This window comes from Scaptodrosophila lebanonensis, unplaced genomic scaffold (genome assembly GCF_003285725.1).
Source record: "Scaptodrosophila lebanonensis strain 11010-0011.00,11010-0021.00 unplaced genomic scaffold, SlebRS2 tig00001412-arrow-pilon, whole genome shotgun sequence".
In the NCBI taxonomy this organism is placed as follows: Eukaryota; Metazoa; Arthropoda; class Insecta; order Diptera; family Drosophilidae; genus Scaptodrosophila; species Scaptodrosophila lebanonensis.
Window position 1 is genome coordinate 9,011,918 of NW_022060739.1, and position 23,822 is coordinate 9,035,739.

Here is a 23,822-nt window from a genome sequence, read left to right on the forward strand (position 1 = left end):
TCAATTGACGATATTAGCCGAATAGAACTAGTTCAATTGCGCGCGCAAGTCAGTCAACCATGGATTCAAAGGGTTCATTTAAAATTCATTTCACCGCCAACCGATATTTGTCCGCTTAAGAGGATACCTAAGCACTTAATACACTGCACGAATATTCTAGAAAAACTGTCCGCCCAAGGGGGTTGTGGATAACAGAGGCGCCCATTAAGAAAGTTTTCACTGTATTAGGCTTGTGCGAAGTATGGCAAGGGAAATCGATGCAGCTATGTCGGAAACGGCTTAGGCCACATTGATCAAACTTGGTTTTAAAAACTAATATTGTTTGGTAATAAAAACTAGTTCGTTGTACATGGTTCAGTTTGGCAAATGAATCAAACTATGCGCGTGTTTACCAACACTGACAATATATGTATGCAGATTAAGGCGCGCGCTGCCATTGCCCATAAAATTCAAAATAACTCTTGCGGTCTGTAAATAAAACGTTGAAGTATTCCTCGCTTATGTATAGCTTATGTATCACCATCTATTACTTATACTGCCACTGCTACCATGCAACTCCAAAAGTGCTGCCAGACATAGTTCCGATTTTTGCAAGTACGAGTTGGCAGCCCAGTAGAATTTTATGTGTTTTTAAGCCATCCCAAAACAGCACAGTATTTTAACGTAAATATCCAATTAATTTTAAAAAATTGGTTGATGAAAACATAAGCGCGAGTTAAAGTGAGGCATACACCAGTGTTTAAATAACATGAAGATAGCTATAGTGCTCAGGTGAAGTGTGAAAGAGAGTCGTGAAAAAAGTGCGCGTGTTCGGCTGAGCAAAAGAAAATTCAGAATAGCATACACAAGCCGCAGGCTGCCGTAAGAAATTGGGCGTAAAAAAAACAAAGTAAATAGCGCTACGAGTGAAAACAAAAGGTAGCGTTTTAAAGTTTTTAATCGACTCTGTCATATCTGAAAGTCGGCCGTTGTAATGTATTAAGCGCGTTAGTCGACCCCCGCTTGTCCAACTCAAGTAGCGACCATAATGGCCAAGGCATTGGCAGCCGAACCCTTCGATGAGGAGCTGTTCGAGACGCGCCTGGAAGCCCTCAAGGACACACAGGAGGGCATCCAGCAAATGTCCACATGGTGCCTACAGCACCGGCCTAATCACAAAAAGATCATACAGTGCTGGCTGAATGTCTTCAAGCGAGGTAAGCAAGCTGGCCAGCCGGCAAATGAGTCACCACTTACTCCCACTTATGTGCCTATCCCGCAGTGCGTGTGGACCATCGTTTGGTGCTGTTCTATCTAGCCAACGATGTCATACAATATAGCAAGCGCAAACGCTACGAATTTGTCGAGTGCTGGGCCACGGCCCTCCAACGCGCCACCACAATGGTGCGGTAAGTAGAGCCTTCCATACATTCCATTTCCATTTAACAATCCATTCTTACACTCACACTTGTTTGCAGCGATGAGCGCGTTAAAAGCAAAATATTGCGCATCTTTAAGATCTGGGAACAGCGTGAAATCTATAATGAAGAATTTCTGAGTGATTTGAGCGGATTGCTGAATATAGCGCCGCCCAAAAAATCGCATGCCAGTGCGGATCAAACCGATGAGTTTCAGAGTGTCGTCCTCATTGCCAATGTGCGTGAGTGCGTCGAGTTATCGGAAGCCACGGATAAGAGCTTCAAGAAATTACCAAAGCCGCCCACATTTGAAATTGAGGCCATCAAACAGCAACTAAAGGATAAAAGTCATTCGGGTGACATTGAAAAGGAGTTGGAGCGTTATGTGGCCTTCATAACCGCCTACAATAAAAATCTACAAAATGAGATCAAAACCCGCAAAACAGTGCTGGAGAATATAGATTTGGCCAAGAAGTTCTACGAACATCAGCGTGGCGAGGTGAAAGTGGTGGCAAGTGTAAGTATCGTTAAAACAAAATAAGAAAAGATAATATGGACATTTTCTACAATTCAATTGCCTTCTTATTTCAGGCCTATAAGAGTTTCGGCAATCGCATAAAGCTTGTCAAACGCAAACTGGATGAGATCATACCAACTCTTTCGAGTCCCATTCCCTCGCCTGACATAAATGCGCCCTCGCCGGAGCGTGATGCAGATTTGCAGTTGCCTGATGACAATAGCGCACCATTATCAATTGTAATATTCAACTTATTATTCATTATGTGCGTCCATTTCTTTAATCGCTGTCTTTATATTCACAGAACATTTTCAATACTAATATCAATGGCTTCTCCGGCTATTTGGATGGCGGACAGCTGCCTTTTGACATTAATGATTTCAAACGCGAAAGCAAGCTTGGGAACGGCTCCAGTCAACCCATTGAGGTGATTGGTTCTCGTTCAGATGATGAGAGCTACACGCCCTCAGCTAATTTTTATAAACCAGAGCCGCTAAGCATTCCGGGCTTGGGCGGCAGCTCAGCACAAGCTTTTGGGAGTGCAATCTCACCGCCTTTGCCTGGTATTTTTGGCGACAGCAGCGGAGGTAGAGGTGCTGCTGAATATGCGCCACCATTGTCGGACTATGGCAGTCAAGAGCATTCATACACGCCCGCACCCTTGAACCCCAGCAGCATGCCAGTACCCCCGCCACTGCCGCCAAGCATTGCGCCCACAGCAGTCGGCGGAGATGATTTCAATAACACCTGGGACTTAAACATGACCTGGACGCCGCTGGACAGTCTCAATAGCAGCAACGCCTCATATACGGGGCAATCGACGCCACACTCGCCGCCTCATTTTGAGCGTAAGGCGCACAGTGGCAGCAACGCACCCATTGAGTACAGCGAGCACCATAATAGCTCCGTGTTGGGCGCGGAGGATGTTGATCATCGCACGCTCCAACTGCCGCCGGCGTTCTCATTCAATACCAAGGTTCCGGTGAGTCGGAATCTAATATCGTTGACTGGATCGCCGGGTGGTGGCGAAAAGGTAAGCAACTTTATAAAATCTTTGAAAACATTTACAAACTATTCCTTTGGCAGGAGTTCGGTGATGTTGATTATCGTGTTGTACCAGGAAAAATTGAGGAAATCAGCGCTATTCCCAGTTTGTCAAACAATTCGCCTTCAAATGTAAGTTCGTAGGCATAATAAAAACAAGCAAGAAAAGTAATTAACATCTTTCTGCACAGCTCATGGCACCGCCAAGTAACTATGCCAAAAAGGGAAGCTCGCCGCATAAAAGCAATGCCAGTAAGTCGAAACCTTATATGGAAAGAGGTATATTTTGTCTAAATTTGGAAAATATTACAAATTAAATATAAATTCGAATATTGTTTGATAGTTATAATAGAATATGCTCTTTCAAGGTTTCAAACTCTGCGTTGTATAAACAACCAACCAACTCACATATTTAATTTTTTTTGCAGGCTCTTCTTCTGAATCCGATCGCGTGGATGGTTCAACGCGCTATGATCCCGCAGACATGGTCGTTGACATGGACATGTCAGATGAGGATATGGATGAGTCGCTGCGAGGTATGAAGAGGAGCTTGCAACGCACTTAAGCTATAAATAAAAGAACACTTCCTGTTATGTACAATGTTCAATAATATAATCTATCTTTATTAGAAGCCAACTCCAGTCAAGAAGAACTGGATCAATCGGAGGCACTTGGTGGCGAAGTTGACGCCAATGGTGCTGCGCGTCCCGCGTTGCTTGCAACGCCGCCAGAGTTTCTTGGTTCGAGTGTGTGGGATGAGAACAATAGCTTTGGAAATATTGCAGAAATGACCGAAATGCAGCAGCAGCAGCAGCAACAACAACAACAATCGCCACAGGCCTGGAATCAAATGCAAATGCCACCACTCATGCCTTGGAATGGGAATGACGGCAGCAATGGGCCGGCCCCACCACCACCCAGGCCACCATTTGGACCACCGTTTGGGTTCCCGCAATTCCCAGGACCTCCCGGCACTGGCCCTGATGGTAATATGAATATGCCCATGCGCGGTCGTGGGCGTGGCCGTGGCTGGTCTGGACCATATCGTCCCAACTTTCAGCGCATGCCTGGCAATGGTGGCGGCAATTTTGATGGGGCGCCACGTCCGTTCTTCAACCGCGGACGTGGTGGACGCGGACGTATGCGCGGTAATGCTTGGATGTAATTATTAATTATGCAAATATAGAAACATGAGCAAACACACAGACCTAACGCAACAGAAATTAAGGAAAGGTTTTGAGTTTATACTTAGCAATTGCGAAATAATTGCGATTATCTCAGCTGCTAGTTTTCATTTAACGACGACGCATGTACAGACCAGTTTAGTTTAAAAATTAATCTTAAAATATATACATAAATATACAAAAAAGGTTGAGTGCGTTAACAATTTGAAGCTATGTATGTATAATCAATAAATCATTTGCGTTGTAGTTGAAGTACGACGATTGACGATATATTGCAAATTATTCGGTTGACTAAGTTGTTTCTTATATGCATTTTAGCAAAGGACAGCCATTATAACTGGGAGTGAGAAAATGTCAGTTTATAAAGCGCTCTGTGATTTGCTAAAATGAAACATCAAATTAATATTAAGATCGAAATTCCTTGTTCGTACTGCGTGGATCTGAGCAATGGGTTCAAAATAAAAGAATTAAATATCCCATTCGGGCTCTTTTGATATTTCAGAGGCAAAATACTTTCAAGTCATTTATCTTATATTATATCTCTCATATTTTCCATCCTATTAACGTTTATTTCTAATGGGTCAGAGTTCTATTCTCAGCAATATAACGTCAGTAATTTCGCTTGCAATAATGTATATGCCCGAATATAAATATTTTTAAATTGTATACACACGTTTGTGTTAAGCACAAAGAGAACTGTAATAATAAACCTATGATTACATATATATTTGTTTATAAAAGAACTAAAACTAAATACAATATAAATATATATAGTATATATATATATCCACGTTTATAATTAATTGAGCAATCCTAAAGCAAATGCGTTTACAATTTTTAATAAATATTTTCCATGAGCTGCATGTTTTTTCTGGCAGCAGCGAGCTGGCCAAATATTTACATGAGAACTGCTTAGATCAACGATTATAGATTCCAAAAATTCTATAAAAATATTCAAACAAAAGTAAATGATAATTTCTTAGCAACTTTAGGTCCAATTTGCTGACATAGCCTCACTAAGTTAATGCCTCAACTTTTTAGTTTAATTCGAAAACAAGATAACATCAAACCTGCAAAAGACTTTTTACCACAACTTTCTTTTAATCTAAGTACATTAGAAATTGCCTTAGTTTAATTCACATAATTTATACGCCATAGCCCTTAGTTTAGAATTAGTTTTAAGAAACAAAAAGCTATATTTAAATCATTTTGTATATAGACAAATTAATTAAATTTTTCTCATATGGAAACCTTAACTGTGAAGCACTGTAAGTTAAGTGTTATGTGAAATAGCGATCTGTAGACCCGAACCTAAATGTAAGCTTTGATAAGGCCAAAGTTTTATGCCCTTCACTAAGCGTGTAATCTTTTATATAAATATATTACAATTACTCAACTGTTTGGCAGACAAATTCTCTCGTTAAAACAATTCGGTGCAACCCAATAAAAGTTTCTTTGGCAACATTTCTTCCTACAGTGTACAGAATGGACATTCGAGTGGGTCGAATCGTACATCTTCAAATACGAAATTAAAATTCTTTGCAAACGTGTTTTGTAGAGTCCATAAGAGTGATCTTTTAAGTGAATTTAGCTTCATGGCTCTATTTTCTATATACATTTGTTTAAATTTCCGAACTGCTAGCGTTCTCAGAGGGCTTAATACTCTTTCTGTATATTTTTTAGGTTTCGCAGAGGGCTTTACAACCAATGCAAGTTATACTTTCTACATAGGTTTGTTTAAATTTCGGAACTTTTAGGGTCCGGAGAGGGCTTTAAGACTATTGCGAATTATCGTTCAAATAAATACAACTAATTTATTCATTTTACTAGTTCATCCCATATTTAACTTTATGAAGTTGGCACCAGAATCTAAATTGAAACGGTTGTCATTATGATTCTTATTGAGAAGGCTGATTCATTTTTTAAATCGATCTCATTGCCTTGGTTCCAAAAATATAAAATTTCTCTGCCAGAGCAAAAACCTTATCCAACCCATTAGATCTCAATCCATCTCTTAAAGAGACGCTTGTGAAGAGCATAAAAACTTCTTTAATCATAAGTTGAGTAAGAAAACCTTATAGAATAAGCCTTAGCCTTAGAAAACCATTGTATATATGAGGAATTTTAATGTTACGAGTATTTAGTTCTATAAATACAACAAAAATCAATGTGATATTTGAAATGTAAACTGTATTGGTTAATTTTTTATTTTCATGCCACCTACGACTTTCTCAGCATTTCCCAAAACCCTCACAACATTTACAAATGACTATGTTTAAATCAATTTTCTCGTACTCCACATGTTTGAGGTCCTGAGGCGAGCACTCAGTACTTACCTGTTGACGTGTGCGCTCGGCTCGAAACTGGATGTCCTTAATCATGTCTGTTTAGGTCGGAAGTCGGAACTCATCAATCGTAGTCGCCGCTGTCGGCATTGCTTGTTGTGACCTTTATTTTGATGTGCGGGGCGTTGCGGACACTAGTTAATAATAACGCTGAAGGATTTCAAGGATGCAGTTTGATATCCAAAAAGGAAAAGGCTGCGGAGCTGGAGGAGGGGTATGTAAAACTGTGGCTAATGCCACAAAAAGATTGATTGTAATGCCTAAGTAATGTTGAATTAACGGATTTTTAAAATAACTTAGAGAAAGTTGGGCAAAAATTAGTAGAGTTTATGAATTTTGGATCTCTGTAGTAGGCCTGCAGAATATAGTATAAGAAAAGGAATATAATTGCTAGCCTAGAGTATATTGGTACTGTCGTTGGGGCCAATATTATAGAACTGACATAGCAACACTCTTGATCTAATCTAAAACTGTGCAAAGCAAAAAATGTATGAGGCAAAAACAATATATTCTTGATCAGCATGGCAACACGAGTCGATTTAGCACTGTCTGTCAATAGGCACCTGAATCTCAGAAACGATAAGATCTAGAGACACAAAACTTTTCCACACAGGTGTTGTTGTTGTTGCCCCCTCAGAGTACACCTAATTCTGTTTTTACACGGTAGATTGGTTCCTAAACAAGTCGTGTAAAAAAAGACATTGATCATATGGAAAATGAATAGTGCTAAATGGAATAAAGTCGTGTAACCATATATAACATTTTTAATTTTCAAACCGTGTTAAATCAAAACCGTGTAAAAACAGAAATAGGTGTATTCCACAATAGAGGCACCCGAACATAGCTTTTCCAGTTATTTGGTTTGCATTCTATACTGCATTTTTACTTCAATCAATCACATTTAGGAAATAGCTTCAAATAAAATACCATTTCTAATTTTCATTCACAAAAAGTCGATACCCAAATATTTCAAAAATGCTTATAAATAAAACCCGTTCTTCTTTTCAATATTCATACTAAATATTGGAAAGGAAATAGTGATAATACGTATGCATTTACACTTCTGCAAAGGTAAGTTGAGTTGGGTCAGATATTTTTAACGTTCAGAAAGATGGGGTATGTATAAGGGGATTATAAAGACTCGACATAATGCTGATCGCCTTCAGGTTCGGAAATTTGTCACTGTTGCTTTTTATTTGTCAAGCCCGTCTCTGAAGTGTCCGCCTAAGAACTGTCCGCTGATTTTGCAATAAATTCCTTGTTTTTTGTTATCTTCGTTTATTCGAAGCTTAAGCTACATGATATTAAAGTTTATATCGTTTGCTTTAGTACTAGATATTTAATTTTATTAGCCATGGCTCTCCTATAAATAGAGACTTACAAAATAACTGCCCATCCACTTAAAACTAACAGCCTTTTTAAGTTAACACTAGGTTTCAAAGTTGCAACAATGCTAAGCACAATTCTCCTCGCCACGCAGATCGCCCCGATGCTGCACCTTCCCCCTCCGATTTCTGTTCAATAGTTCCGGGATAATAGTGTGACCAAATCGCCGATGTACGCCTGCGCCATTTGCAAAGTCTCGTATTTGGAGAGTCGCCGATCGTGACCCAAGGAAGGGACCACATCGCGGAGCTTGTCGAAGGCATCGTTTAGGCTGTTCATGCGGCGACGTTCCCGCGCATTGGCTGCCAGACGTCGCTTGCGCAGAACCTCCGAGCTTAGGCCCAGTTCATCCTCGTCAGCTTCGCGACAGGTTGAGGAGGACGAGGAGCAGAACGAGGACGATACCATGCCATAGGGCTTACTGCGCTGCTGCTGCTGCTGCTGCCTTTGCCAGTACTTGGCGGAGGACTTCACCGACGAGCTGCTGCTGAGCAATGGCTGTTGCTGTTGTTGTTGCTGCTGGTGGTGTTGTTGTTGTTGCTGCTGCTGTACACTGAGCATATGCTCGAGTTCCAGAACCGCTGGCGTTTCGTAATAGAGCTCCAGGGAGCAGCTATTGGTGCCATCGGATAGACTATCGCCACTGCCGCTATAATCCAGCTGATATTGCATGAAGTCCTCCAACTGGCGATAGTCGTTGCCACAACTCTGCACCTCATCGCCAGCACTGCTCGCATTGTTGTAATAGAAATGCTCGATGAGCTCGTTGTTGGTCAACATTTTTTTTTTTGGGCTGCCCGTTGCTGTCTGTGCCACAAGGATAACTGATGTTGCATGTGGCATTGCGTCGGCTTTTATATGCCAGAGAGGCGGCTGTTGATTGGCTGATTGGCTGCGAGTGCGCTGCTACCTGATTCGCTGAGACTCTGAGTTCTGTGCTGGCAGGTAAGTGTACCTGCCACATGCATTGCCTGTTTTTGTTGTGCACTAAATTGGCTTGCGGTCAAAAGGTTTAATTGCCACTTCAGAAGGCTCGGTACGATCTGCCGCATGTTTTTGCTGTCGCTTCTGTTCTTTTATTCAAATTGGCTTTCATCTGAACTTCAGAAAAAATAAACACACACGCTTCATTTTATATGTCAAACAATTGTTGCCAAGGTCAACAGTTGCAGTTGCAACTTCAACTCCAATGGCCGCCACAGCCGCTTTGATCGCACAAAAGACAATTTCTGCCTCGGGGCATGTTGTGGGAACAATACCAAAGCTATCTGAGGTATAATATTGTATTGTATCGATGATATGTGCTTTTATTATCAGTTTTAATTTCCGACAACCGCATTGTGGGCTGCATTTTTACCAAATTGCTGCCAGCCGATCGTTGCATGTCTGTGGTCTAGTGGCAGGCAGGAAAACAAGAAAGAAAGAAAGAAAGCGGAGATCCTTTTTATCAAGAAAGCACAAAAACTGTGTGTGTGGTTTAGTACTTTCGATTTTCTGCCAGTGGTTTCGTGTATTACTGGGTCAGCGAAATATTTCTCACCAATTTTCGGCAATGCAAATAAAAATAAAAGGAGGCACAGTTGAAGTTTGTGAATTCCAAAATTGAAAACATAATACCATATACTTATATACTAATTCTGAACTATCTTGCACTCAACAATGTCAAGCTATCGAACTAATTATTGCTAAAGCACAGAACCATATAGAGATTTGCTGTGCAGCCCAAAAAGCTTTCACTATTAAGTATAAAGTTGAATTCAATCTTAAAATATCATTTAAAAGGCCTCCTAATTTTCGAAGACTCCAAAATTAAAAATTAAATTCAATCAATGAATATACATTTTAATTATTAAAGCTTTAATGATTTGTATGTCTTTTTTTATTTTGTTGCGGAATCAATATTTCAACATAAATATAAAAATAAGAAATATAAAATTTCTTTATAAATTATTACTTTTCTCTTCTTAATATACTTAACAATTTATTTTACAGCGAAAACATCAATATAACCTTCAAAAATATAAAACTAGTATAGCCTTTTACCCTTTGGGTTCAAGGTATAACTATTAATAATTTAAATATGTATTAAATTGAAACCAAACATGATTTAATTTACAAATTTTCGCTAAAAAATTGCATTTTAGATAATAATTTTAAACACTGTAGACAATGCTTCTTCTTCTTAGCTATTTGTTTGCAAATTTGTTTGTATGTCTGACGCTTTATTTGATTTGTTATAATCTAGATCAACATATAGATCACTAATTTGTACGTCAAATAGTATGTAAAATAAAAACTCGTTAAAACCCCTCTGTTTCTATGAGTTGGCCTTTCAAAAGTAATGCAAATCTTTCTCTGAAAGTAATTGTCGCTAATGAATATCATTTTATTTATTTATTCAGTTAGATTTCGATTTATAAATTGTTTGGATTTGAAAAATATACATAAAATATGATATGCAAAATATATTTTTAATAATTTTTGTAAATCGGTAGACTGCAGCTGATTTTTAAAACTCTGAACAACTCAGAAAAATGATTGAAAGGAATATACTTTTCTTTAATATGTTGCCAGAACACGCAATTCTTTGGCATTGCAGACGCCTGCGCCTTTGAAAAGAGTCCATCCAGGGCCTGGTCATCGTTTTGCTGCTCTACTTTTGACAGCTTCACCCAAGAAGCCCACTTTCAAGTAGCCGCAACGAAAAGTTAATTAACTCCACACAAAATCAATTCAAACGCTCGCCCGCACTTCTAAAGAAAAAGGCCAAAACAATCGCAAAACACTGAAAAGAATTGAGCGCCGGCCATAACTAAAATGAATAAATGATGCCACAAGCAACGAAGGACTGGCATTACACACAGATGGACACTGGACGAAGGGCTACTTTAGTAGTGCGCGGGCGGCGTATGGACAAAGGACTATGACGTTTGATCCTGACGCTGATCTTCTGATGTCTGATCGATCGGCGGTTGTCAAGAGTGCCACGCGACCGCAGAAATGTGCGCACATTACGCTGCAATTTCTGGCGAAATGTAGAGTGCTGCGGCTACTTAATTATAGGTTTCCTAAAGATCCGCCACGCCCAGGGTATAGGTATAGGTCAGTCGGTCTCTGAATTTCCAATTAGCATGCACTACGACTGCGACTTTCCGTACCTTTTTTCGCTTGTCAAAATAATAACAATGGGCGAGAGAAAGGCGCAGGCGTTGCTGCCGCAAGACTTGACTTTATTCTTCTCTTCCCTCGATCAACAATAGGCCGGCACAAGAACTCTTTGTAATCCCAATGTTCTTCTCTATCTTTTTGTATTCGAACCATTGTTGGTTAATCGTTTTCGTTTTGCGGATTATACGTTGGCGCTAAATTGCGAAAATGCGATTAGAAGAGGGGTTTCCACTCTGTTGTTTAGGAATTGCGTGAGATTGTTTCTTTGTCACTTTCAATCTTTTGTGTGTGGGAAACTCTCGACCTTAGCACTTGTTGCAGAGTCCTTTGTTTCACACGCGATTTCCTATCCTTTGTCCAGTGCCCTCAAAGCTGAGGACTGTCTATTGTGTGCTGCAGAGCTCTGCAATCTTAAGCATAATTACCATGTAATATTGCGGCATTATGATCTGTATTATACATTCATATTTATTTGTTTGTTTCCACGAATATTTGTTTTGGGTGTTTTGTGCACAGCTGTGCAAATCTTTAATATTCTCCAATTCCGGCAGACAGCATGTCTGTCGTTTGACGCTTGAAATGTTAGCAGAACGGGCGAAAGTATTTCCATGTAGATAGACAAACATTATTTATATTTTTCAAGCTTATATTCATATCACAAAACAGTTCATTCACACCAGAAAAAATCAAATATAAAGAATTACTTCAAAAATGCACGCAAAAAAAAAACAACAAATAAATTAATTCCAATTATCAATCACAAATTGCTGTTAATTACAATTCTGGGCAATGGGTACTTCATAAATAGAATGAATTCGAAAATATTATCAAAATAATGCTTATTATGACAAATACATAGTTGTTAGCAATGGCCATAAATATTTGTTTCTTATTTTTTATTTCCTATTAATATTTCTCTTGAAGATATTATTTTTCGATGCAACATTCACAATTGCTTGTTGAATATAAGTACTATACCAGGGCAGTCCATAAAGATTACCTTCTACATTAAATAAACTTTGGAATGGGATGAGAAACCATTTAATGTTCATAATAATCATATCATATGTAGTTATCGCTTAAAAATTAAGTCAGTTTTTGTGCTTTTGTAGGAATGAAAAAAGTGAAACGACTGTCGAAGAGATTATTGTTCTAATCTTTGGCCTACACGGCCTTACATTTAATTGTTTAATAAACAGATTATCAGTTCGGTTGATCTAAGTTCTAACACTCACAATTATGTGCCTAATTAAATGCTATGTAGTTAGTTGAATTTACATATAAAAAATCGACTTGTAATTATCACTAAAGGTAGCCGATGTTTTTCTGAAAACTATCAACATAACTTAGGCATCTAGAAGGAGCTTGGCGTGCACTCTTCAATCTGCCCGAATGTCCTCGCCTCGCCTGTTATCGGCCTACCTTCTTGGAGTATCCGTTAGACTTGCGTTGCGCTCGATAACCCAAAAGTGTCACCTAATTGCCATGCTCAGTAGAATTTATTGACACTTAACAATGATTTGGAAATGGAAAACAAATAGTGAGCAGTCCTTACTGCAGGATATCTGTCGACCTAGAGCGAGAGCCACCGTAAAACGTAATCGTAATCGTAGGGCAGGTAAAGGTTGAAGGGCGGCGCGTGTTTCGGTCGCTCTTGATGGGTATCATAAATAGTCATCACATAAATATTGTTACCGAATATCGGCGCTGTTGACATTTATGACTCTGTTACGCTTGCCGCTGGGCAATCAGTGTCCTTTTTTACACGTGACCTGCACATCCTGGACAACACCGTATCTTAATAAGCATTTAATGGTAGCGGTAAATGGCATACAACAAACATCGGACAAAGGCCAGTTGTGGACCATAGTCGAAAAAGTGTTAGCGGGCGACTGTTAAGGGAAAGTGACAATCCTATCTCAGTTTTTATTAACTTTTTTTAACGGAACGTCAGCTATTAACCAGTTTGTGTAATTATGTCACCCTCAAGCTCGCTACATTTTCATTAATGACTCGTAACTCACCCTTAATTAAAATTTAGAAAATAAATTCACTCTATGATCGTGCCATTTGCATACGAATATCAGATCATACATCAATTGTTCTGATGATCAACAAGATATTATAATTCTTGAAATACAAATTCTTACCACTTTTTTTTTATAGAGAAATTTTTTTTAGAAATATTTTATGAACTTGATTAAAAGTCGCCATAAAGTCATCGAAGGGATCAAATTCAATAACCCCTCATGACATACTTGTATTTGCCAATAAAATCAAATCATATCCTTGTTCAATAATCAATGTATAAGAGCTACATAATCCTCAATAATTGCCAAAAGTAATTCCAATATATTTGTGCTCATATTCGTGAGTTGCTCAGAACTTTTTTAAACCCTGTTAAACCCTTTTACCATACCAGACAGTATTAATTATGATACTCCACACAAGAAATTAATTCTTTCTCAAAAAAAAAAAAATCAGATTAAATTTTATCCGGACTAATTCATTTTAATCGCGAGCGTAAACCAAACCACCAAAATTTGTTTTCCTCGCTTAGTAGCACCTACTTTTATATGCTACGGAATCATTGGAGTGGCTTGGAGAGTCGACTAAAAAAACTAAAAAGCGAAGGTCTAAGGTCATCTAAGTCGGCCCCTGTCTGCGTCTTTGTCAATGGCCTCTGTTAAGAGAGAGCATCTTTCATGTACATATGTATGTATAAACTGATAACATATAGTGTACTCGCATAAATACAAGTAATTCCAACTTTGTGTCGCGATTGAGCTTAGTCAAATTTAGATTTCTGCGAATTCGGCAGTATATTTTTTAGCACATAAAATTGATTCAATGTGCTCTGTGTTTTTATTGTTCTTGCTTTTATTAATATCTAAAATTAATGCGTCCGACTCCGACTCAAGGCCCAACTACATGGATTTTGTGAGTTAATAATGACAATCCTACTCACAACGTAGACATTGTAAATGATTATGTAATAAATAAATGAAATCTTATCTGTTTCTTGAAGCCAGCAGAAGTTATGGAGAATCCAATTAAGGATTATGGGGAGCAAATAAAGGAACTTGAAAGCCAGTTGATTGAAAGTCAGTTCCTAATTAATATGTTTAGTGCAATCGATAGAACAAATAACCAAGAAATAGTGGATCTGCAAACTAAAGTAGAACTCTATGAAACTAATGTAAAAGAGCGGGAACAAGAAATAAAGAGATTACAAGCCGATATAGCAACGTCCAAGCATAAAGAAAGTGAGTGTCAAATAAAATTCAAAAGCCAACCGCAACATGAGGAAGAAACAACTACAAGTTTTAGTCCTAAACTGAGCAATCAATGCCAACATGCGTTACAAATAGAAATGACATCGAGGGACGACAATATTGCGAATTTACAAAATGAAATCAATCGGTGCAATGCAGAAGAGATAAAATTGAAATCAGAAACAGATTCGAACAAGTTTACTATCCAGGAATGTAATAGCCAAATTAATTCGAAAACAAAGATAATAGAGCACCTGAATTCCAATATCATTAGCTTACAAAAACAGATAGAATCATCAGAAAAATCATCGTACCAGTCTATCCAGAATTGTTATAGCGATATGAATTCGAAAGAACAACGCATGAATTCAAAAATTACTGACCTAGAACACCAATTCTATCAATGTAATGAAGAACGGATATCATTGAAATCAGAAAAAAAGTCGTGCGAGTCTGGTAAGCGAAGTTATTATAACCAGATTAATTTGAAAGAAATTGTTATAGATTATCTAAAGACATGTAAAGGACAGGTAAATACTATACTATCCTACTCAAGAGAAAGTCAAACGCGTGAACAGAAATTAAAATATTTACAGAAACAAATTCCCACACTCAGCAACAGCCCTTATGCCCAAGTACCCGCCACAACAAATCTACACAGAAATCTAATTGCACAAGCACAGCATCACATTGCCGTTGTTGAAGAACAGTCAAAAGTATTGCCATTAATGTCAGGTTTGATCCCAATCCAACGAAGAATCGACGGCAAGGTTGATTTTTCGCGAACTTGGTACAGTTACAGGAATGGTTTCGGTGTCTTCGATGGAGAATTTTTCATCGGCCTAGAAAAAATATATCAAATGACATCTGCACAACCCCATGAACTGTTTATAAATCTTGAGGACTGGCAAGGAAAAAAAACGTATGCTCATTATGACAACTTTGCAATTGGCAGCGAAGACGAGCACTATATGCTGAAATCACTCGGAACATATGGTGGTTCTGCTGGAGATTCGATGGGATTTCACATCATGCAGAACTTCAGTACGTACGATCGCAACAATGGAAGAGGACAGAACTGTGCACAAATTCTTGGGGCTGGCTGGTGGTATTCTGATAATTGCCAACCTTACTGGTATGCAATTGTTAAGAGAATTATATAAACACCTACAATGTTTCTCTTTAATTTTCAGCAATTTGAATGGCCAATACTTTGCCAGTGAAAAATCGGATGGATGGTACAAGGGCATTGTTTGGTTACTTTGGCATCAATCACTATATTCCCTGAAGTCTGTCAATATTTCGATTCGTCCAAGGATTACACCGTCAAACCATATGTCTTTGTAACTCTATCACGAATGCTCAAGCTATATTTATTGCTTAGAATAAACAAAATATGAACAATACGTGTACTATATATCTACAGAACCTACTGAACCACTTTTGTGAAGTTCCTTTCAGCTATTCTCCTCATTTGTGAAAAACTTCTCCTGGCCCCAGATCATGTAGAAACTAACTTTATTTAATCCAATACCTAGCTTCAACAGTTTTGAAAAAATGTTGAGAGAAGTGTTCCATAAATAGATAGCGTTGAGTTCGATTTAGAAAGTGCCCGTTTAAGCTAATAGAATTGTTATCTTTATTACATTACACATAAAGTTTATTTTTATTAGCATCATAATGTTAAAAGTCGATATAATATACAAATATTATGCATATGTATTTAAACTAAACAATGAAATGTGTTGAGTTGCACCAAAAGTCATGGTTTTATAATAATACTATTCATACGAAATCATTCGTCATTTGCAGCGCCCCAATCTGTAAAAACTTTCTACCATTTGTTCTTAATCACAAACATAACTTGTTGGTGTATATCGTCGGGAGTTTACTCACAAATTTCTTATGCGATATATGCATGTATGTGTGTGATATATTTTTATATAAAAAGGGTGTTAATTCGGTTGCTGATATGACAGTTTTGTGAGACGAACTGCTGCAAGTTTTTAGTGTGTGCTAATTAATATACAATTAACTAAATAAATGAAATTAAGGCAAATAAATATTTGTGTATACATACATATATCGAGTTATCCAAACGCTCACGCACACACAGACACATACACACACACACAACGTGCACACACAAACCATAAAGCTCATTAAGATGCTGAAAAAGGAAGCAATATCGTTCGTTTCAATTGATTTTATGCGGTTTGCTTTTGTTAAACCGCATATCTAGACTGAAAAAACATAGTGTGTGTGTGTGTGTGTGCATGTGTGTGGGTGTGTGATTGTATTTACTATCACTTGGCTATAGCCACATGACCCCGCTTAAAGCGTCGTCGATGTCACGGTGCTGACACCATGCACCAAAATAGTGGGGGGCAGCTCCGCGGTCAACTCGGTAAGCAGATCCATATAGTTGCTGCTACGCTGAGCAAAATCGGTGGATGTTAGCTTAGGAGGCGCTGCCAAATATATGAAGGATAGCGCTGTTTGATCTGAGCGTTCGCGTATGATTTGATTGGCGCGTTGCATGTACAGCAGAGACCGATTCAACTTATCCTCGCTGAGATCGCCATCGATGCCCTCCTCTGCCTGCTGTGTGAACTGCTTGAGAATACGCGCGTGACGCGTGAATTCAGTGTCGCGACTCCACTCCTGTATCTCAATAATGTCCGCTGTAATACGCAGCTCCTTAAGCGATTGTTCCAGCTTCATTTTCGAGAAAATCTCCATATGTGGCGTCTGTGTGTCAAAAGTGCTGCAGGAAAGCGGTGAGATAGGTGAGTAAAATATTAATTAATGCGATTCTTTTCAATGCTTACCTCACAGTACGCTCGTCATTAGTCGCGCAGAGGAATATACGGACGCGCAAATGCTTCCATTTGGCCAGCATTATGACCGCCAGTTGCATCATAAATAGCGAAACTATGTCAAAGGTGTCCTCCGATGTGGGATTGAAGACATTAATGGGCCATACGTCAATATATTTAACGTGTTTGCTTCTGTAAAAGTAAAAGTTAGACGTATGTATAATAAGTAGTGTCCCAATTGGTTTGCTAGGTTTTCTGCTCTCTGTCTAATTCAAATATTTATATTTGATAAAGTAGAAGAAAATTGAAATAAAACATGAACTTTATAGCTAAACTAATTCCTGAGCTGTAGCTCTGGCACAGTTTTTAAAGGAGTTCAAACCTGTTTAGAAGAGTTTGAATAATTTCAAATATAATATATGCTTGTTAATATTAGGTTAGATGGTTTAGATGCCTTAAAAAAGCATATACTTTCATAATATATAGATTAAAAACCATAAAAGATTGTTAGTTTCTACCATTGTAGTAATGCCCGCATGCACATTATAATTATTAATTGTTCATTAGCATATGTAATACATACATGGTAATAAAATTCTTGTCCAGTCGTTGAAAGTTGCGGCACAGACAGAGATTCTTTTTCATGCGCAGCGTGTCGCAAAGAATTTCCACATATTCCATCACATCAAAATTCTTGGGTTCGCCATCGCGGCGTATAGGAAAGCTTTGTATATCGCCGTTGTTGAAGCCATCGGTCTTATAAGGTGAAGAACCGCTAAACGAATAAAAAAAATGCATACAATTTAATAGCAGTAACATTTATAAATATTTTATAGATTTACTTACTTTTGGAAGAAATCTTTGGGCGCCTCGCTATCATAGAAGCCCAGTATAATGGTATTGGGCTTCATAGCGCCGATGCCCGACAAACGGATCAAGTGCTGCGCGCCCTCGCGAATGCTGCGACTGAGTGTGAATTCTGTAAAGGCCTTGACCTTCATGTGGTCCAGAAATGAGAGCCATTGTTGGTTTTCCTCATACGCCACATCGCTGACTTCCTTAAAATCGCCCAATTTTACGTGGCCTATGATGTATAGGCCGCTCTTCTTCAAGTCGTTCACAAAGTCCACAAGCGGGCAACAGGAACGTGGCGAGGAAACCAGAAGTAGAATTTGTGGACGCCAGAATTTGACGTGATCCTTGCGTGGATCCAACATAAGTAGATATTTGCGCACCTGTAGAACAAATGCAAAAAATGAATGAGATCTTAAGAAGACTTTTATTGATTTAGTTCAGCTTACCTGATGAAACATTAGAGCCTGTGATATGGAACCCCATTGCGCCGCCTGAGTGGCCGGCGAGAAAAGATGCAGCGCGATGACCAGGCAAAGGCACAGTATAATACAGGATAAGGCATAAATTGAATTGATAACGAACATCATGATGAGCGTGCCGAGCAGACCGACCAGACACGTATGCCAGGTGAAGTATTTGAAGAGTGGCCGGAAATTGGGTGCACCCGTCATTTCAATGCCGAGACATGCCAGATTTGTGGCCAAATATGAGAGCATGAACAGCACCGAGTTGATTTGAGCAATAATGTTGAAGGAGCCAATCAGGAGAATGCACTCAACCAGCACCCAACTGACGAACACGGCGACTACGGGATTGCCCTTCCAAGTTCCACGCAGCACGAAATTCAGTAGTGAACCAAAAACTTGATCCTTTGAAAGCGCCTCCAAAATTCGACTCGATCCAATCTGATTGCTCAATCCCGTCGAGAAGGTGGCGGTCAAAATACCAATTGCTGTGAATGGTGGCCACAAATTGACCGGCATAAGGAACAGATAATTATTCTGCATGGTCTCATACGGTGTGGTGCAGCTCATCAGAAACGAGAGTATGATGTAGGAGACAAAAGTAAAGGCGACAGCCGACAGTGTGCCCACTGGAATGCTCTTTGATGGATTCTTCAGTTCACCAGACATATTTGCGCCGGCCATAATGCCAGTAACACCAGAGAACAGCACACCAAAGGTAGCGGCAAAGTCCACTTGTTTGCCATTGGATGTATAATCCCGACCATAGTGCTCCCCCAAATTTTGACTGAGCGTGTTACCACTCAGGCCAGTGTATTTCAGAAATTGTGTAGCATTGTATAACTTATTCTGATCCGGCACTGGTATCTACAGAGAACGAAAGCGCAATATGTTAGTTAAGATAAATATAATATTATCTGTTGATAGTTTCAAACGCTATGGTTGAGCGCTTTCGCATGTGGATTACCCTATAAAGCCCATTTCTAGGGGGAGTAAGTGTTACAGTCGATTAATTCAGGTTTTTTTGGTGGTTTTAGTTGATTATTTTATAAAATAGTTGGCATCATCTTTGTGTAATTATTAGTGACAAATTCAAAGTATATGTGTATTTTAAAATAGTACATTCATTCGTCTTTATAGCAATCATTTATTGAGTTTTCCGGCTTCAAACACTATTTATTTAAATATCTTTGATTTCAACCTGTAGTATTTATTTAACAATTAGATAAGGTGGCACAATTTTTCTGATATGTTATCTTTGTCAGCTTTAACCAGAAGGAATTGTTTGATTTGAAAATCGTAATTTAATTTCAAAATCGGAACAGGTCTTAATATAAGAATAGTTTTTTTGTGCTCACTCTTTGTGCTTATATTTTGTATTTTTATATATACATTTTATATTCTAATGCATCGGAATCGAGGTTTGAGATCAGGAACAAAGTATAATAAAACGAAAAAGTATTTCAATGACATATGCTAGGTTTAAGGTTAGATCTGTTTAGAATTGAGAGATAAGGTCAAAAGCGATACTAGAATGTGCAAAAATTGAAATTATAATATAAAGTAGAAGTTTAAGTACTACACTGGTCGGCACAATTATTTTGACGAGAAGAAAATCATACATTTTTGTCAATAACTGGTTATTGGTTTAAGATATCAAAGGAAATTTTTTTTCTCAATTCCATATTGGTATTACAAACTTAAAAATAATTCAAAGGATATATTTTTATAAGGACTTTTAAAATTATAAATCAAGGTAATTTTCATGGGTTGGCATAAGTATTTTGACAATGGATATTAACAAAAAAAACAAAGCTTAATACTAAACAAAACATAAGAAATTGATGGTAGATTAATAAAATGTATACCCGCCTTTGGCTTCGATAACTTTTTGAAGACGTCTTGGAACTGAGTCCACTAAATTTTGAAGGACCTCTAATGGTATCTCTTTCCAAAGAGAAGTGACCTCGGAAATAGTTTCTTCTTCGGTTTTATGCAAAGACGCATTTCTTTTACGTTTTACAAGAGACCACACATTCTCAATAACGTTTAAGTCCGGACTTTGTGGTGGCCAATCCAGAGTAGTAACACCAACATCGGTTAAAAATGCTCTTATCATTTTGCTTTTGTGGCATGGGGCGTTATCCTGTTGCAGGATAAATGATTCTCCAATCAGCCTGTCACCGGAAGGGAATGCGTTTTCGTTAAGGGTACTCAAATATTGTTGCTGGTTCATTGAGCCGGTGATGGGAACGAAATCACCTAACCCATTGTACGCAATGCATCCCCAGAACATGACTGAGCCTCCGCCATGGCTCACTTTTTGACATACGGGGATATTTTTTTGTCTTTGAAACTGTGGGAGCCTTACAAAAATCTTTGTTTTTGATGAATTGTATTCAAAGGAGCTTTCATCTGTCCATAGAACGCTTCTCCAAAACTCTTTTGGCTTATGCAGATGCTCCTTTGCAAAAGCCAATCTTTTGAGCTTGTTCACCTTTGATATGTAAGGTATGTCCTTCGCTTTGTATGTCTTAAAATCTACTTCTTTTAGGCGTCGCCGAACAGTACGCTCACTGATTGGAGTCTTGGTCGACTTATTCCATTGATCTGCAGCAGCTTGCGGCTTTAAATGAATATTTTTTTTAAATTCCCGCAATAGGACTCGATCTTCAATGGGTGTTGTTTTGCGGTTAGCACCTGATCTAGGCAAGTTTTTGACGTGATTGTGGGTCTTATATTTGTTAATTTGATAGTGGACTGTTTGCCGCGACAAATTATATTCATTTGCAATGTCTTTTGGTGCTACGCCGGCATTAAACTTCGCCACTATTGAGGCTCTAACAACATAACTTAATTCTGTCTTTTTTACCATTGTATCGATTACTTTTGAATCAAATTTTAATGAAAATAATGTAAAAAGGTCAACAAAAATTGTTACACCAAAGTTATTTTAGTATCACTTGATAAAACGTACGCGAAAACGGCGACAAAGATTTGGTCAAAATACTTATGCCGTGCCTGAATCCGCAGTCAACTCACATTGTCATTTGTAGAAAGAAGGTGTGAAGAGTAATAGGCAAAATATTTTGCCTACATATTGTTGTTGCTATGAACTCTATATCCCGTATGAAAATTGTACCGTTATTCCTTGAAACTAAAAGCAACCAGCACCGATAGTCGTGAGTACAGTTCGTCAAAATAATTGTGCCGACCAGTGTATGTACAAATAATGCACGCACATAGTGGAAAAGGGATTTGTTGGGTTTGAAAACATTTCTAGTGTAGCTTTATATGGGTTCCTCATTTATAAAGAGTTACAAGGGGGTATGACTTATTTAAAAAGCTTTATTGCCGGGCTTTTCAGTTAATTAAAATACAACACTAAGTTTATATTTTTTGCCATTATGGGGGGATATGACGCATAGCCATCGAAAAAAGTACAAATCATAGAATTAAAAAGGCACAGATACGGAAGCGAGCCAATCAGCAAAACTGACCCCGCGGCGGTGCTGATAACAAAGCCGAATGATATAAGAAATGCGGGGGTATTAGAGCGACTGGTGTACTCGGTATGCCGCAAAATATCAGCAGAGATAACAAGGCATTCTAGATCTACATATAAATATGTGGACTGATAAGCTCCTTTCGGTGGCTTTCGGTCAATGAGTGATGAGGATGAGTGTGAGTGGCAACTGAATGGGAACCTCTTACCTTATTATTATTTTCGCCGACAGCCAGAAAGCTGATATATGTGGCAAAGAGACTGACAGTCACAGTCCCCAAAATAAGCACTGACGTCTTGGCGAAAAGGGCGGCGCCGATGAGACAGACCAGGAGCATGCATGTATTGATAACGCTGCTGAATAGGAAGCGCCACCAAGTGCCGTCCGGCAGGGTGTTGCTGCTGCCCTGAACAAAGTAGCCGCCGGGTCCAAAATTCTGTATAATGCCCTCCGTGCAGCCGGAAATAGCCATGGCGCAGCCAACGACATTGGCAAAAAAGAAGAGCGTGCCAATTGAGCCGCCGAACTCAATGCCCAGTGTTCGACTTATCATGACTTTAATGAGAGAGCGAATACTTGTGTGACAAAACAAATGTAAATATGCAAATAAAGCGCACTTACAATAAACACCGCCCCCCTCCACTGCACCGTTTGTGGAAATGGCGCACACGCTTGCAACGGTAAACAGAAGGATTGCGTAAGCGATGATGAACTGCAGCAGAGTGACATATAGGCCGGCATTTCCCACAATGTACCCTGTGGAAGAGAGGAGAGGCCACAAGAAAACAATAGATTTTTTAACAGGTGGTATGACGTCATAGCACATACCAACACGTATGAAAACCAAAGCGCTGAACATGGACAAAGCCACCGGACTGAAGACGCCGGCAAATGTGCCTAATGTGCGTCCATGCCGTTCCGGATCCTGCATCCCAAACTCGACATATCCGTCACCAGATTGCGGACTGGGCGCTCTACCCGTCTGTCCTGCCGCACTGCTCGACCCGAACAGTGAACCAAAGCTGCGAAACATATTGGAAGCGCTGCCATTGCGGGGCGCTGCTATAGGCGCTGTCTCCTGATCCCCGCTCATAGCGTTGCTATTGTTATATCGTCGCTAAACAGTAATTAGCACAGGCAACAGTAGCAGCAGCTGTTTTCTTTGTATTGCTGCTGCGCCGCCCACAAAAAGATTCTACGTTTAACGCCCCCACAAATGCTGATGAGTTTTTAATTCAATTGTCTGCGCGAACGCACAGATTTTACTTCTGATTTGTTTACAGTAATTTTGTCCAACTAGGCCGCAGCTATGATTTTTTTTTCAAGTGCAATAAGTTCTTTTGTTTTCTCTTTTCCTGTTGACGTCGCTAATTTTTTGTTCTTTCTGCTTCAACGAGTCGCTCTGTTCTCGCCTCAATTGGCGTCGCGCCTATATCGTCTGTTTCGGCTGAGAAACCGCGCTGAACTGGCTCCATCGTTGGATGCGCCGTTTGTTTTGGGGGAGCACAATCACAGCAATAAGAAAGTTCGTGAGAGATGGCATTTTATAGAGTAGTGATTATGTCGCAGTTTGTGATGAATTATGAAAGTAATGCATATTGTAAGCCACAAAAATTTCAATAAATAGTTTGTGTATTAAATTTAGGTGCTTTTATTTTCCAGCTATATTTTTATACATTTAAGCGACCATTATAATTCATTGAGTTCGTGGCCTTTTATAAGTTCCCCATATGTGATATTATTTTCTCTCTTTATTTTTAAAATTGCTTACTCCTGTTTTTCTATTTAAATAAATAAATAAATAAAGAAAGATTTGAAATATTTATCGTTAAAGGATAGTCCAAAAGATTGATTGATATTAA

The 23,822-nt window shown here is 38.9% G+C and overlaps 3 protein-coding genes across 3 annotated transcripts; 1 reads left to right on the plus strand and 2 right to left on the minus strand.

The window, feature by feature from the left end:
- Positions 1-655: 655 nt before the first annotated feature.
- On the plus strand, positions 656-4,271 carry LOC115631421 (regulation of nuclear pre-mRNA domain-containing protein 2). The gene is made up of 9 exons (XM_030528146.1): positions 656-1,196; positions 1,262-1,388; positions 1,458-1,914; positions 1,989-2,153; positions 2,219-2,947; positions 3,001-3,090; positions 3,150-3,210; positions 3,387-3,494; positions 3,588-4,271. The coding sequence occupies exons 1-9, from the start codon at positions 1,028-1,030 to the stop codon at positions 4,121-4,123; spliced, it is 2,442 nt and encodes an 813-aa protein (XP_030384006.1). The 5' UTR covers positions 656-1,027; the 3' UTR covers positions 4,124-4,271.
- A 3,734-nt stretch (positions 4,272-8,005) lies between these two features.
- On the minus strand, positions 8,006-8,854 carry LOC115631825 (basic helix-loop-helix transcription factor amos). The gene has a single exon (XM_030528665.1). It carries the CDS (start codon positions 8,714-8,716, stop codon positions 8,006-8,008), a length of 711 nt encoding a protein of 236 aa, XP_030384525.1. The 5' UTR covers positions 8,717-8,854.
- Positions 8,855-15,994: 7,140 nt separating this feature from the next.
- On the minus strand, positions 15,995-23,398 carry LOC115631727 (solute carrier family 12 member 9). The gene is made up of 8 exons (XM_030528563.1): positions 22,789-23,398; positions 22,582-22,716; positions 22,169-22,515; positions 18,437-19,321; positions 17,982-18,370; positions 17,719-17,910; positions 17,148-17,327; positions 15,995-17,083 (listed from the first exon to the last, which is right to left on the minus strand). The coding sequence occupies exons 1-8, from the start codon at positions 23,051-23,053 to the stop codon at positions 16,651-16,653; spliced, it is 2,826 nt and encodes a 941-aa protein (XP_030384423.1). The 5' UTR covers positions 23,054-23,398; the 3' UTR covers positions 15,995-16,650.
- Between the last annotated feature and the right edge of the window lie 424 nt (positions 23,399-23,822).